We start from the raw sequence: 16,002 nt of genomic DNA, 5'->3' as shown, positions 1-16,002 counted from the left end.
AGGCCATAGCAGCGAAAAGCACCACTCCGTGGGACCACCGCGCAAGCCAAGGCGACAGCCATCCTGGAAGCACAAGCATGTGAAAGCACCGTATCAGAAAATAAGAGAGCGAGCGAGAGTCTGTAACCACAAACCACACAGTGAAGGGCCAGCAGCCCAGAACAGAGGAGCAACAGCAATCCACCCCCAGACCATACAGTCAAAGAGGGCCATATCCCCTGAAAGGAACAGGAGGCCAAGGGACAGGCAAAAGAATCCCCAACGGAGAAGACCGTAAGGGGAGCAGAAGTCCCTAACAACAGAGGGAAAAAAGCAAAAGTAGGCCCCTACACTGGAGAGAAACCAGCTGGAGGAATGCCGGACCGGAAGAGAACGAGGAGGACACCCACAGAAGCCAAGCCACCCAGAGGGAGGCGAGCGCAGAAAACCCAAACTGAGGGTCCTCGCAGATGGGAAGGAAGGGCGGGTCGTGAAGGAATCTGCGGCTAGAATCTTCTCTACCAGATACATCGTTACCAAAGGTAAGTAACTGGTACATCTGATAGAGACTACTAGATGCAGATTCCTTAACGCAGAATAGATACCCTAGCCATACCCAGAAGGGAGGTGGGCGTGCGAGAGAGCCTTCCCACCAGGAGAGACACAGGGCCCAGTAGAGGACATGTCACAGGGACAAGAAGGGAAAGGCCAGGATATCCTAGGCACAATCAAGGGAGAACTGCCCAACACCCCACAGAGGCAGACAGAGCCCGAAAACCTCAAGGAACACAAGGACCACCTCAAACCCCAGGGAGAAGAGGTAGAACTGGAGGCAGGGCCCACCATAAGAAACACATACACATTGACAGAAAATAGCGGAACACACCTCGGCCGCAAGCAGCAGGAATGGCTCCACTGCCAATAGCGCAGGCGGAAGAAGAAAGGCACAGTAGTGCAAAGCCCCAGTGGAACCAGAGGTAGGGGCACAAGGGAACATACCAAAGGCCACAACAGTGGACTAGAAGAAGTAGGTCCAAACGGGCAGGCGCAGCCAGCAGCAGGCAACACCACGGTACAGCGCACCCAGGACAAGCCAGACGCCAGCCGAAGGCAGAGGCCAGGGAGGGCACGGACACACCGCAAAGGAGGGGCCGGCCCAGAACACACACACTGACCACAAAGAAGAGAGACGGAAGACGGACCAAGCCGTCCACCAGAAAACAGAGGCCAAGAAAAGCCAGTCCCTCTGGAACACCAGACAGAGGACCAAGCCGAAACACTGGACAGGAGCGCGGAACCACCACAACACGATGCCGCAGACAGCAGGCCAGACTGGTCTAGCGACGTAGCGAACAAGGAGAAGGACAGACCTGGGCGCAACGCAAGCTGCTGCAAGACAATCGGCAAGAAGATTGCACCTGCGACATACCGTGACACCACAGAGAGCAAGGAGCCTGAAAAGGGCGACCACACCTCCCCAGCACATGACAGAGCTATGTAATAGGTACAATTACACCACATAGGGTATGTTACGTCCCAATAAAACATGGGAACCCCTCTTAGGAAAAAAAATCCGCAGCAGAGGACAAACAAAGACCTGCGGGTAGAACCGCAGATGGCTTGCCAATCATCCAATAAAGAAGACACAGAAGGCCTAATCACAGGACCTACACAGGCTTACCAACAGTCAAAACCACAAGTCAAACAAAGGCCGGACCAGCGGCCAACAGCACCAAAGGGCCAATAGAAGGACCCTGGAGGCACACCAACCAGACAGAACACGCAACTGGGGCTATCAAACGTTAGACCTCCAAATAACAGGGGAAGAACACCTCCCAGAGCACAGCAGAGGACCGACAGCCAGGGGGGGGGGGGGGGGGGGGAGTAGGAGAAGGAGGAGGACGAAGCCCTGCAAGGAACCGCTGAATAGCAGAATCCGGCGGGGCATGATACAGAAGAGTGCCATCAAAAGGGAGATCAACAGGAAAAACATTGTCCCTCAGCCAAGCATGGCGACGGAGGGCCACCGAAGAAGCCATAGTGCGACCAAGAGCCTCAGAGACATCCAGGACTGAGCGAAGAATAAACGCAGCCAGCTCCCGGCCATCCAACACATGGTGCCGCAGATCAGCGCAGGCACCCTCTGGAGAAGACAGAAGGGACTCCACGGAATCCCACAAGCAGGAAGTGGCTCTGGCCAACACGCAAAGAGTGTTAACCGCCCACAAGGCAGCACTGGAGGAAGCAAAGATGTTACACCCCCATGAATCCAGCCACCGGGCCTCCCTCGACGGAGGAGACAACACCGAGGGCAAAGAAGGGAAGGCAGTCTGCAGAAGAGGGCCCCTTGTAGAAGAGTGGAAGGAAAGGCAGACAGGATCATGCAGAGCAGGACGGTGGCGGTGCAGAAGCGATTTGGGCACCGGGTCCCCCGTGGCAGGGCGCCCCCAGGCTCCCAAAAGAGAATTATGAAGCAAAGTTTCGAAAGGGAGAAGCAGCTCCTGTCCACCAGTGCCCTGATGGAGAACCTCAAGTAAATGGTCCACGGGGAAATGGGCAGCTGGGTCGCCCATGCGCAAAATTCCAGCGGCCGAGGAGACAGCCCGGGCGAAGGCAGCACTCGCTTCCGTAGGGCAACGTGGTGGGGAGAGCAATTTCTCCAGCCCAACCGAAGGAAGAAATGGCCAAACACGGACAGAAGAAGGCTGGACAGACGAGTGGGGTGCCTGAGGCGCCTCTGAGGAAGACTGTGGGCGCGGGGATGGCGAAGAGCCCTCCTTGGAAGACGCCGGGGAGAAGGCCAGGACACTGCGTCCCGTCTCCAGGGAAGAAGATACAAAAAGTTGCCGAACCTCTGGAGAAGAGGAGGCCCCCGGAGACGAATCGACGACCCGACGCAGGCACGGCGCCGTGGAGTCCGCCACAGGTGCCGGCTCGGCGTCGACCGGGGCCGAAGGGGATGCCGAGACGACCTCCAGTACCGGCGCAGCGGGGGATAGGGTCGGAGCCGGGGTGGCCAAAGAACGATGCCGAAAAGGCCCAGACTCGACCTCCGACGAGACAGCCGCCTGCGTGGAGAGACGAGAGGGACCCGGGGACGCGCCCCAGCCAGCCCCTGCGGCACTGCCAGGGCTGACAGCCGCCGGCGCCTGAACGGCGTCAACTCGGCCTCGGACAAGGCCACCGCCTGCCGAGGAGGACTCTGGGACGAGCCACGACAACCTCCCGCGACACCACCGGGACCCCCACGGGGTTTGCGGCGAGGCATAGGTGCCGTGAGCCCAAGGAAGGAACCCTGTAGGGCCATACCCCGACGACACCACACCCCCACAACCTGGAGCCGAAACTGTCAGCGACGGAGTTGCCGGTGACTCCACAGAAGGCCTCGCACACGGCAAGGGATCCGTGGACGTCCCAGGAAGGGAAGGAGGAGCCAAGGAGGCCTGCAGTGCCGCAGCATAGGCCTCCATTTGGACTCTGGACGCCCCCACACGGGGAAACGGCGGGTAAGGTGGCGACACTTGAGGCCGCACGACCTGCGAAGCACCTGCGCCCCCCCATAGGACGGGTACCGGGCCTTGGGGACAAGCTGTGACACTTACCAACGGGCGAGCGACGCCCCTGTGGCCTCTCAGGAGGACGATGTCGGAGACAAAGCGGCGGTTCCTGGACCCTGCCGCGGGGGACGGACGTGGAGACGTCGACCTGGACATGCGGGCTGAAAGGAGCTCCATCCGACGCTCCCGCCGAGACTTCGGCTTCATCTGCTGGCAAGCCCCGCAGTCCGTGGAGTCATGGTGCTCCCCCAAACACCACATACAAATGGGGTGAGGGTCAGTCGCCAACCACTGGCGTGAGCAAGACAAACACATCTTAAAACCCGAAGGCATTCGCACACTGCTCTCATAAAAGAAACGCAAAGCGTGAAAAGACAGCCTGATAACAGGCCAGGGACCCGATCCGGATCCGCGTGGCACGCGGAAAAGAAGGAAACTGACGTCAGCGCGCCGGGGTGGGGCTTATGTGACCTCGCTGATGTCACACCCGCGGAAGACGTCAGGGCGGAGTCGCGTGGTACCGCCCCCCGGCACGCAGAGATGGTGGGCAAGAAAGTTTTCCGGGTCCAGTCTTATGCCTGGAGATAATTCTACGTTAAGGAATCTGCGGCTAGTAGTCTCTATCCGATATATATTTTAGCAGGTAAACAGGTTATTCTCAAATCCTTTCTTGTGGTGCATGGAGATGTTTTAGATTCAAGGCCTTGGATAGTGAGAGCCTACTTTCAAATAGTATTATTATTAATATTTGTCATTTGTTATGGTATCTTAGGAACACGGTGAGCACTACGGTATCAGTAATCAAGCAACCCTTTCTAGACAGTTCTATAATTTATTTCGAAGACCTGAGTCGGATTAAAAGGTATAGGTCAACTTCTCAAAAACATTTACTACTTTGTTGATGGCACCGCCTTACTCTTGCAAATGGATTGCAGACAGATTATTTTTAAACGTGTGGGCACCGGGAACTGCTTACATTTTTTACAAAAACATTTCCAAAACACTACCTCAATAGCACATCAATAGGTGAATGATACAAAGACGGTGTTAAACAGCTATTTCATGAGGCTATGTGTGCTCAAGATAAGGCATCATACAGTGCATCAAAAATACAGTCACTTAGGTAAAGAAAGACTCAGTGATTGAGTTCTAAAGCGAAAATAAATTTTAAAGATTTAATAGAATTTTTTTTAAACGTGTGGCAATGAGATCATATATGCATATGCATAAATACATTGACAAGAAGGCTCTTCAGTAAATAGGCCATTCAGCATGAACTGCAAAATCAGAATAATTTTAAGTCCCAAGTAAGCAGCGAAATCAATAAGAAAACAGGACAGCATCCCTAGTAGCACTGAAAAAAGCTCTGGCTCACCCTAAAAATCTGGGGTTTATATACAGTTGTCTTGCATAGGAAATCATTAATTTCTACAACATCATCGTGGTGTGAGCAAAACAATCACACTCTCAGCAAATCAGAGCACAGCTCTAATAAACGTCATACTGACTTGTATCTAAGCACTATCCCATGACATGAATATTGATTCTGCTCACCCTATGCCAATGCCATCCGGAGATGGAAGGGCAAACCAGTTACAAGACCAATAGTAAACTATAGTGAAAGAATAGAAAGCTAGCAGAAGGGCCTTGTGAATTACAACAATATTGTGCCTGTGTTGAAAAGTTTTCTTCGAGAACAGCAAGAACGTCGTCAGTGGAAAAAACACAAATGTGACTTTGCTTAACTGTGTGCTGCAGAAATGATGAACAGCGAATAAATGTGCTGGAGGAGACATCTATTTTGTACAAGATTGAGTCATGAACAAATTGATGCCTAGTTAACATAAGCCAGAAATATATACTTCTTAGAAGACATAGAAAATCTCTTTCAAATGCAATAGCACCATATCGGCATATATACATACATTTGAGAGTAAAACCATGTTCTGCACATTGGTAAAACTGCTCAAAAATATAAACTGCACAAAAACTCAACCAAACACTTGTTGCCCCTTTCTAGAACACTCTAGTGATTGCTCTTCAGTCCACGTCAGACTGCTTGAAATTTCACAATGCTCTGGAATCCTGGTTACCTCCCATCCTGTCTGTTCAATCAATAATTGACAGTTACAATTTGTATGCAGCTTCTCTTTCAGTTATCAATTGCGCTAAGAAACCTCTATGGGGTGTTAGCACACACTTGGAAAAAAAAAACATGATATTACAGGTGATAGTAAGGATGGCATCCATACAAGAAACCAACAGAAAGAGGTCTGCCACTCTAAAGGGAGACGACAGCAATTGCCTTGCATCTATATAAGGAGGTGTTGGCATTGAGGGAAGGGAACAGTTTAACTACTCCATTGGAACACTGGTCAAGTTGTGACAATTAATATGCATGACTCTTGAGTGCTGGGGTCAATGAATGTACATTCCCACACTGCAATAAAGCAGCATCACGACAGACTACTGGAGTCTCAGACATTGTCATTCTTTAGGGTAGAGATGAGCAAAGAATATGCATCTATATGGGCAGGGAGAGGTATGAGAAGTATGAAACCCAAGTTATTGTCTTAGTGTAACTAACTGCTGTAGCCTTGTTTTCTTGCTCATGCTAAGCAAGCCACGAGGAAGTGCCTTTCTATGACATTTAGAGTCACTATTACAAATCTTTTACATCTTAGCTCTCGGGATGCAAAATAAGCTTCGGGCGGACTGCATTGCCCATTGGTGGGATTTCAGATCGTTGGTGGAAAACCCTCGGGAAGAGTGCAGCGAGATAGTCACTCATGCGGTGTATGACTGACTATGATGAGTTCGCCTTTAACATCCTGCGTTGAGGTACGGGAATATGCTCACTGCAAGCCTGCGAAGATAGGCCACAAATACAGCCATCACCATCATAAACATTCCAATGGCCGAGGAGAGGCCGTGTAGCAGAACTGTGAACTGAAAGTGGTCCCTAACTAGATCAATACAAAAGAACTTCCTGTAGGGTTGCAGAAAAGGTACATGAAAGCAAGGGCCCTAAAGTTCCAAGTACACCGTTCAATCTCGAGGATCTAAGGCAGAGAACACGTGGGCCAGTCATCATCTTGAATTTGTCCTTCCAAAGGAGGGGGTTAAAGAAACAAATGTCCAAATTGGCTCCGAGTCCACCATCCTTTTTGAGCAACAAGACGTTAAAGGAGTTGCAACACCTGCCTCCCTCTTTCTCTGGGACACTCTCAAAAGCCCCTTTTTTCGAAGTGACTGAATGTCTTTATCAAGCTTGGAGGAATGATCTGCTGAGTAAAAAAAGGAGGACCTGTCGGAGGGATTGATAGAAAGGGGAGAGCCTAACAATAACTGATAATCTGCAATACACACTGGTCCAAGTTAACTGTATGGCAGCCGTGCAGGCTCAACCATATTGTGCCGTCCAATAGCCATGGGTGACTCTCGAAGGGGGATCTGAGTGAACTGGCCGCTGCCAGGAAGCGTAAGATTAGGACTGCTGATTGTGGCCCCATTCTCTGCTGCCACCGCACATGCTGACCTTGCTGCATCTGACAGTAAGTTTGGTCCTGGGAGAAACCTTTGAACATCTTTTATTGTTGCTTGAACTAGTGGGCCAAAGAAAGCCACGAAAGAGTATATCAAAGAGGATGCATGCACGCCCCTGGAGAAGCCTATGGAATGCATCTAGGCATAACGATGAATCATCACACCAGTGTCCATAGCCTGACTTACACAATCAATGGTGTTCATACAAGCCTGCACAATGCAGAGATGGGTAGCAAGCTCTCGTTCACCATATCCCAAAGGGCACAGGTGTATGTGCCCAAAAGGCAGAATACTTTATCATGGCTGGCAAGAGGTGCTTGCCATCACTCCTTTCCACCCCTGGTCGTGGGCACTACTGACTAATCACAGTCTCCAGAGGCGTCAGATTAATGATTAGCTAGGGAGAGTTAGATTTATTTGTTTGGCTTGTGAAACTACTATTAGATTCTTGAACTGCCCCTTGCGTCTGTGTACTGGAACCCTGCCTTGCCGTCTAGGTTTTGCCCATGGTTGGGGTGAGGCCACGTGGCTGGCCTACAATGGCGGCCCACAATGAGGCCTGATAGACTCTGGCCTATGGTCACCCCCCGGTTATTGCCGAGGCGGAGGAGTGCTTTTGAAGAGAGAGGCACTGGTTTCGACCCGGAGTAGGTCCAACCCCAATGGCGAGTAATCGCAGGCCACATTGTCTGTTCTCCTGGCCGGCCTGCAAACCTGGGGGATGCCAGAGCCCCTCTGAACCCAACCTGGGGCCTGCTGAGCAGCGTGTGGTGCGGATCTTGGGTGCACGAAGCCAGAGATACTTAGAGCCTGGTGTTTAGAGAGTTGCTTCCTCCTCTTTTTAGCGCTGTATTCAATACTCCAATTGTTGACTACGAACCGCAGTGTGGGGGGTGGTGACCCAGAGGGTGGGACACTGAACCTGCAAGTGTACGATGAGTTGCTGAGCTGCCCCCACTGGCTTCCTTGCCTCTTCAATGATAGATACTGTTTGTGTGGGGCCACTGTTCTCGGTGGGGGTTGTATATTGCCTGAGGCCTGCATCTGTCTGTCTGGGGCTAGACCCTCTCACCCTGCCTGTGCAGTCTGCTGGTCTGGCGGCCTTCTGTCTGCACCCTGGGACTAGGCTGGTGCCTAAGGACCTAGGGGGACACCACTGCCCTACCTGCTTGCTGCTTGAGCTGCTTTTGGGTAAGTGGCCACGGACTTGGAGAAGAGTATCACCCCTGTCCTTCTGCAACCTTTTGGGCATATGCTGACAGGGGACAGGACAAGCCGCCATGTAAGGCGTTGAACCACACTAAGGTGGAGGAGTACACAGTGTCGACTTTGACAGCCACGGGTACAGCTGATGCCCCTCGGGGAACGCAGTGGCCTCCAGCACAATCCACCGTCAACACTATACGTAAGGTGATCCAAGCCTCGAGAGAAGCCGTAGAGACTAAGTTAAGGAAGATTCAAGTGCATGTCTCTGTGCTGCACCTGGACCTCTGGAATGTCACAGCCCGGGTGACCAAGGCTGAAACCCGGGACTCCTCGGTGGAAGATGAGCTAGTCACACTTAAACTACAGGTTTCCAAATTACTTATCACAACGACGCAACTTGAGGAGCGGGCCGAAGACACAGAAAATGGGTTGCGTAGGAATAACCTCCGCTTTGTTTGATTCCTCGTAGGAGTTGAGGCCACTGACGCAGACTGCTTTCTGGAGACGGGGCTGAGGTCCTAGGTTCCTGCTGACAAGCTCTTGCGTGGTTTGTGTTAGAACGGACCCACTGGTCCTTCCCCCATCGAGACAGAGACGTTATCCTTTGAGAGGCCAGAGGGCACCCAGACCTCTGCTTACAAAACTCGACGAGTACGATTTTTCCTGATCATATGAAAGCAGTGCAGCAGGGCAGGAACTCCTTCGAGGAGGTCAAACAGAAATTTCGTGCCCTCAATCTGCAGTATATGCTTTTCTTTTCGGCGAGGTTGGAAATGATCTTTAACTCGGACACTTATTTCTTTGATACTCCAGAACAGGCATGGGAATGGGCAGCAGAGAGGAGGGTATTCTGTCTAGCAGATGGCCATGTGGAGCCCGATCTCCGGGTGCATGGTAAGCTCCCAGTCTTCCTCCAAAATGAAGCAAGCTCACCCTCTTTGGACTCGTTCACACCCCCAGGGCCGACGTGCAGACACTGGCTCAGACCAAGACAGTGCACTTGCCAGAAGAGTAGATCAGGATGTCTCCTTTACAGACAAGTTGCTTACCTTCAGTAATGCCTTATTTAGTAGACACATGCTCTAGCCACAGATTACTTACCTTTGAATTTCCCAGTCATGAGACTGGATCCAAAGGATTTTTCTTCTAGCAATACCCCTGCCTGCCGGTAGGTGATATTGGTCAGCTCCGTGTGTACAGTGGGGAGGGTCACTGAATGCACAAACATAACAAACTATAATGGGAAATGGATTAATAGAATGCAATTTTTCAGTACCACACATACATGAGAGCCTATAAAGTCTTCAAAGCAGTGATGTTATTTTCAAGGGTGGTGCTACACTGCAGTAACTTCAGTATATCATATGGTTAGTGCAGACATTAAGGTCTGTCATGTATTCTCTAAAATGAATGCTTTATATCTAATACACGGTTTGCAAAGATCACAAAGCGATCAAACACATCCTCAATGAATGGCTTCCCTCTTGAGCAGGCAGAGAAAATGTTGTCACAACAAGATATATAAATGCGAGCATAAACAATATGTATATTAAACAAAACTAACCTGATGATCAAACACCAGCTTTGGCCCTCCATCTGCTGCAGTGTCTTCACTTAATAATGTCCATGTGTTTGTGTCAATGTCATAGCGATAAAAGTCGCTTTTTAAAGATTTGCTGTTCCTCACAGAGGAATCCAAGTACCGTCCCAGCGTGTAGATCTGCCTTCGCTGAGTATCAATGCACATTTTGTGACACGACCGCGCACTAGGGCCACTCTGGAAGGAATAAAAGGGATGAAATAGGTTAATAAACAGGCACAAAAAATACAGGTCAGTTGGGTGTTCTCAATTTTATAAAGAGGCTGCTTCTTCAGTGCATCACATTCCTTGGTTTATGCATCTCATCCTTGGTAGGTTCTCTTAAGATATCTCAAGTACATCATCTTGTCAACTCTGAAACCAGCGGGAAGATTAGGTTACTATTGCTTGAAACCAAGCATAGTCTTGCACAATGTGTAAACTAAATGTACAATACCTAGACAAAGAATCTTACTACTTTCTTTAAGCATTCATAGTATAGGGATAAACGGACGACTGAGATGTTTAAGGTCTTATAAAACGCTACAGCTACCCACAAAGGGTTTCCCAGTGCTATACTCACAGGACAACACACTGATGGGATTAAATAAAATGGTAAAATCTTATAATAATCTTACAACAATAAAGATCTTATTTATGACACCCACCACAAACTCAAGTAAAGTTTTATTAATAACCCAATAAAACAGAACCGGTTTAAGGATGTCAGATGAAGGAAAACAAACCAGGTGTTTTTAAAGAGGAACCTCGACATACAGACCCATTGTTACACTGTCACTGTTAGGAACCTATCTTTCCAGGTGGTGAGTCTAATTTGGAACATTTCACCAGCACAGCATCAAATTGAAACCCACATAAGAAACATAAAATTAAGTCTCCTGCATAAAACCAACCAATAGCTGAAAAATGTTGAAGAAATTCCCTTAAATTAGAATGTTTCTTTATTGCTCAATCCAGGAGGATGTTTTTTGTTACTAGAACTTGCCCCCCTGAAAGCTACACAATGCAAAACCAATACAAATGACTTAAGTCAAGAGGCTTTGGGTGAAGTGCAGGGATCTGAGTCAAGGCGCTGTGTATGCATATATAAAATGTGGGAATTTTGTGCTTGAGAGACACACGCATAGAAAGCTGTAGAGATTAAAACCTCTTCACATCTGTTTATCTACTGTATTCAAGAAGTTTGCTTCAGAACCGGTAACAGATATGGAAAGCGATAAACATGTTCACTAATCTGAATCTACATCTTAAATGCTCCCACTGTGTGCTGTTTAAAAGCTCATTTAATTTCAGCTGATGAGTGCCAATAACCTTTATCAAGGCAGGGCTTTATACCTCGAAATCAACATAGGTGGGAGTTGTCGGCGTCTCCCCGATTCAATTTGCTGAGAGTGGCTCATTTCCTGGAAAAACATAACAAGGTTCGCTTTTTGCCATCTTGGAAAAAAGCAAGCATCAAAAGCAACCACTTCCAAACGTTTTTTTGAAATAGGCCAAGGATTCCGCTCATACACAAACTACTTAAATATAAAAAGTCTTATTTTTAAATATTTTTTTTTCCAAACCCAACAATCAGATGATACATTGTAAGTGAATCTCCAAAAGGTTAGCGCAACAAAGCAATATGTTTCTTCGGAGAGGAACCATACCTGCCCCTGGAATATGTCAAAAGCAAAATAAGCTGGAAAATAGAAAAAGCTGATTGGTGGAATGCTGCCAAAGGTTTCATCCACTGACAATCACTCACACGACATCCCCAATCCATCCTTTTGTTGGCCACTGCATCACTCCGGATCATGAACAACCATATGCAAATCAGTCGTTGTCCTGCTCAAACAGCAACAAACACTACAGTATGAACTGCAAGGCCACGTCCTCTTGAACGGGAACACAAGCAACTCCAGGCTTGTTTAAACTTTATTGGGCCTTCTTAGTGAAGAGCAGCTTGGGTCCTTTAGCACAGGGAGCAAAGGACCCCACAATTGGATGGACATACCCATCACGCCTAGGGTGTTACACTGAGACAACAATCTGTGATAGGTGAATGCTTACAAAATTTTAAGGCACTGTCAATTGCTTGAGGACGCATTCCAGGTTAGTGTTTTTTCTTGCTTACCTCCCCACGTACAGATTATAAGCAACCATATGCAAATCAGTCTTGGTCCTGAGCCATGAGGAACAATCCACCCCAAACTGCCAGACCATGCCCCTCTGAGAGGCAAGGCAAGGAACATCAGGCTGGTTTCAGCCTTATTACGTAACGTTAGTGAAGGGCAACTTAGTATGAGGCACAGGGTCACGACTGATTTGCATATAGCTGTGTCTGAACTGTGGTGGCGAAGTGAGCTAAAGAATGATGATGGATTCAACCCAGATCTATGACTGCGGGTGAGTGTCTGAAATGTTTCAGCACTCCGGCCATCATCTCCTTGTGTTTGCCAACTTAGTATCTATACCACAGCGAACCGAAACCCACCCAAGTCCAGGCTTCCATGTCGCAATAAGGGTTGGTCACATCAAAACAAAAAGTGAATTTCATCACTCTTCTACCCAAGTAACTAATGTAACACACAATGTCAGTTACCATGACTGATAAATGTAACTAAACCTCCAAGCATTTGCATTAAAATGTAAGCATACGTTCCGTAAGTCACAGAGTCCCTTAACCATTGTCTTCAGCATTGTCATCTCCCATGTGTGTGGGAAAATGCTTCTGTGTGGTGATAATGGCATATGTTATGTTATTTTAGCTTATAATCGCACAAACCACCCCAGGAGGGGTATCTTGGTGCAGCGCTGAACTCAGGCAAGGAAGGAAACACTAGTTCTGAAACAGCTCAGTCTTAAGAACTTTTCTGAATTTGAGGTGATCTGTGCATTTCCATATGTGTATGGGTAGTTTGTTCCAGTACCAGGGAGCCAAGTAGGAAAAAGATCTACCACCCGAACGGAATTTCCTGATTTGCGGAATAGTGAAAAAACATTTGTCCGTGGATCTATGCCGTTCAAGGATTTAAGAGTTATACAACAGATCTTGAAGATGATTCCTTTACGCACTGGGAGCCAATAAAGCAAGCGCAAAAGGGGTGAAAAGGCAGCCCTGGAAGCAAGATTTTGGATGAGGCGAGACGCTGTATTCTGGACCAATGAAGTTTGGTAAGTAGTGTCTCATTGTTAGCAGCCAGTAGGGCATTACAATAGTACAGGCGGCTGATAACCAAAGCTTGGACCAAAGTTTTGCACACAGAAAGTGGAAGTAAAGGAAATACTCCTCATAACAGTCACACCATGTGAAAGCAGGTGCCAGTGGTAGCCACTACATGTTCAGCGCCTGATCTAAGTGAGAACACAGGTTTTTTATTGTCACGTTAGGGGTTGATGCTGCTCCTAGTTCCGAATGACACCAGTCAGTGGACCAGAGAAGTCGGGCTCTACCAAAAAGCATGATCACCATTTTGCTGGAATTCAGCTGGAGAAAATTATTGGTCATCCAGGAAGAGATGGTTTCATCTTGGCTGCAAAACTTGCTTTCATATTATGGAGGTCTTTGTCAAAAGAGATATTAAGTTGAGTATCATCAGCATACGAGAAAGGTTTGAAACCAAAAGCTCTGATGGTTTCGGCAAGGAGGGGCTACATAGATATTAAACATTGTGGAGCTAAGACAAGAGCCCTAGGGCACCCCCTTATCGTGCTCCATGGTGCATGATCTGAAAAGACGTAGGTTGATGGTCTGGGCTCTGTGCAATAGAAAGCTTGTGAAGCACTGTCTGAATGTAAGCAGCAGAGCACAGTAAAATGATTTGACACACCTTATGGTGAATGCAAACTTCTCTTGTCTCTGGTGTGTATCCACTAGTCTTAAATGTCATTACTGGAACTTATCATTTTTGAAAATGTGTTCTCCTGTGCATTTCATAGAACAATAGATAGATGTATGAACTGACCCGGTCTCATTTGGAAAACATGCTGTGGTGCAGACATCTCTCCTGAGAATCTTCACTGTTCTGTTCACCTATGTGGTTTTTTACATATATCATTCTCAATATATACTAAATGCACATCTGACTGCGCTTTGAAAATGATTCATCATGAATTTTACCAGACTGAATGTTTTTCATATGCCTCAATGTGTCCCATATACGTTTTAAATCTGTTCCTCTAAGATGGCCAGCAGTCGGCCACAATTGCTGGAAATCCTAGCTCTTCTTCACCACTATTGCTTGTATTGTACTGAATTGGTAATTTGAGAAGTGTTCAGTGTATGCAGAGTAAGGACGGAAACATTTGCCACTGTGAGCATCATCTCGAAGAATACTTTTGAGAACGTTTGCTTGCAACCAATCACTTGCCATTTATTATTTTTTTGCAGGCATTGTGCTCCATTAGAGAAGCGGTGTTCAACTGCATGAGTTATTGGGTTGCATTAATCAGACATGCTTGGTACATTTTTGTGATTAGTGTCAATTGATTACTGATCAGTTTTTGTACCATTTAAATAGCCACAGTCTTTTGCCCTAGCATAATTTGCATAAGGAATCATTTTAATGGATGACTTCATAAACTGGACTGCAATATTCATACAAAGAAAGACTACACTGAACTGTAGTAGCAAAATATGATAACGCTTCTATGATTAGCTAATTTCACTGTCCTCCAAGTAGAATTCAGTGTCAGAGCAAGATGTATTCTGCACCACCTACTCATACAATTATAATTGTGGCATAATTTGTTTAAAAGCTATGGGTGGTATTAATGTAATGTATCCAATCGTATAATTAGCAAACTGAAAGAATGCAATTTGGAAAGGAATCTTCTGTCCATAAGCAAGCCTTTTGAAAATGCAGAGTCATTACCATGTACTGTATGCATTGCTGAAGGATTCTGCTCAAGAACAGAACTATGCTTGGGACCATAGAACGTTAGTAAATAGGGATTGAGTCACCATACCGCTTCGATACCTATGAGCCCGAGTCCGGCTAGCTATAGTGTCTCACTTGCCCTACCAAACATACCCAAGTAAATTGACATCCCAGAACACAACACTCCCAACCTCAGGGATTGCGGTAACAGGACACCCCCTTTCGCTCTCACACTCGTACTTGTCCACAATAAGATAGATATAACAGACACACGCAGGAAGTTTGTAAAGTTTATTTAAACTATTGTGCTCTACAATGAAGTATCCGTGCCACAATCAGAAAACAAATGCTTAACAAAAATACCATCAGCATGGTCAGTAAACCGTGTATTATGAAAAGCCCTGTCATATTGTAAGACAGATAAGCCTAGCCTCCCTCCCCTTCTACAGAAGCGGAATGATTATACAACAAAGATCTCCGTGATAAGTAGCATACCCCGTACCTTGGCATACACAGGTGGACATTCTACATCTCACATACAGCTGCAATCTTCCCTCTGAAAAGTCTCTCTCTATGTATGTCAAATTACTATGCATACCTATATGACAAGGCGCAAATATTCACAAACAGCTGCACTTGTGTTGTGTCTAGATGCTAATGACTGACCAGAACAAAATAACAAGGGACACTGTTGTTTGACCTTGTCTGCAGTGTTCAGCCTAAATCCCAGGAAAGAATAGAACGCGAAAACAGCTGCACGTTCTGTGTGAAAATACAACGTGGCACAGAGATAAACATGTTTATATAGTAACGTGTGCAAAGCAAATGCGGCCTGTATCATGCGCAGTTAGGCTAACCTAGGGAAAACAGCAATGGGCCATGTACCGAACACATGACAGCATCCTAGAACCTATGCCAGATTATTCTAAATTAATTTATACATTTTAGCTGGCCTTTGTAAGTCTTTCTCCTGCCACGTAGTAAGGCAGGCATGAAAATGTTCAAAGACTGAAGGCATTATGCAGGTTTCAGAGTCTTGAAGAGAAAAGCACATTCTATGGACGATCCTTAGGAAAACCTGGAATAGCAGTGCCAAAGCAGGACTAATTTGTCTTTGCAAGGCTGCTGCAGACACACAAGTATACACACGTATATAGACACACACAAGTTGTACAGCATTTACTTAAGAGAAAGGAAGTGATGTCCTTAGTTATTAAAAGCTTAAATAGATTTGCCAAGTCCAAAACAATAC

At 47.2% G+C, this 16,002-nt stretch overlaps 1 protein-coding gene across 2 annotated transcripts in view; it reads right to left on the bottom strand.

The window, feature by feature from the left end:
- MKLN1 (muskelin 1) overlaps window positions 1–16,002 on the bottom strand; it is a 653,324-nt gene that overhangs the window by 216,821 nt on the left and 420,501 nt on the right. For both annotated transcript variants that reach the window (XM_085653584.1, XM_085653585.1), the window contains exon 10: window positions 9,853–10,065. In XM_085653584.1, coding sequence (XP_085509710.1) covers window positions 9,853–10,065 — 213 coding nt within the window. The remainder of the gene's footprint in view (window positions 1–9,852; window positions 10,066–16,002) is intronic.

This window comes from Triturus cristatus, chromosome 4_1, assembly GCF_964204655.1.
Source record: "Triturus cristatus chromosome 4_1, aTriCri1.1, whole genome shotgun sequence".
NCBI lineage: Eukaryota > Metazoa > Chordata > Amphibia > Caudata > Salamandridae > Triturus > Triturus cristatus.
This window is presented reverse-complemented; position numbering and strand designations above follow the sequence as displayed.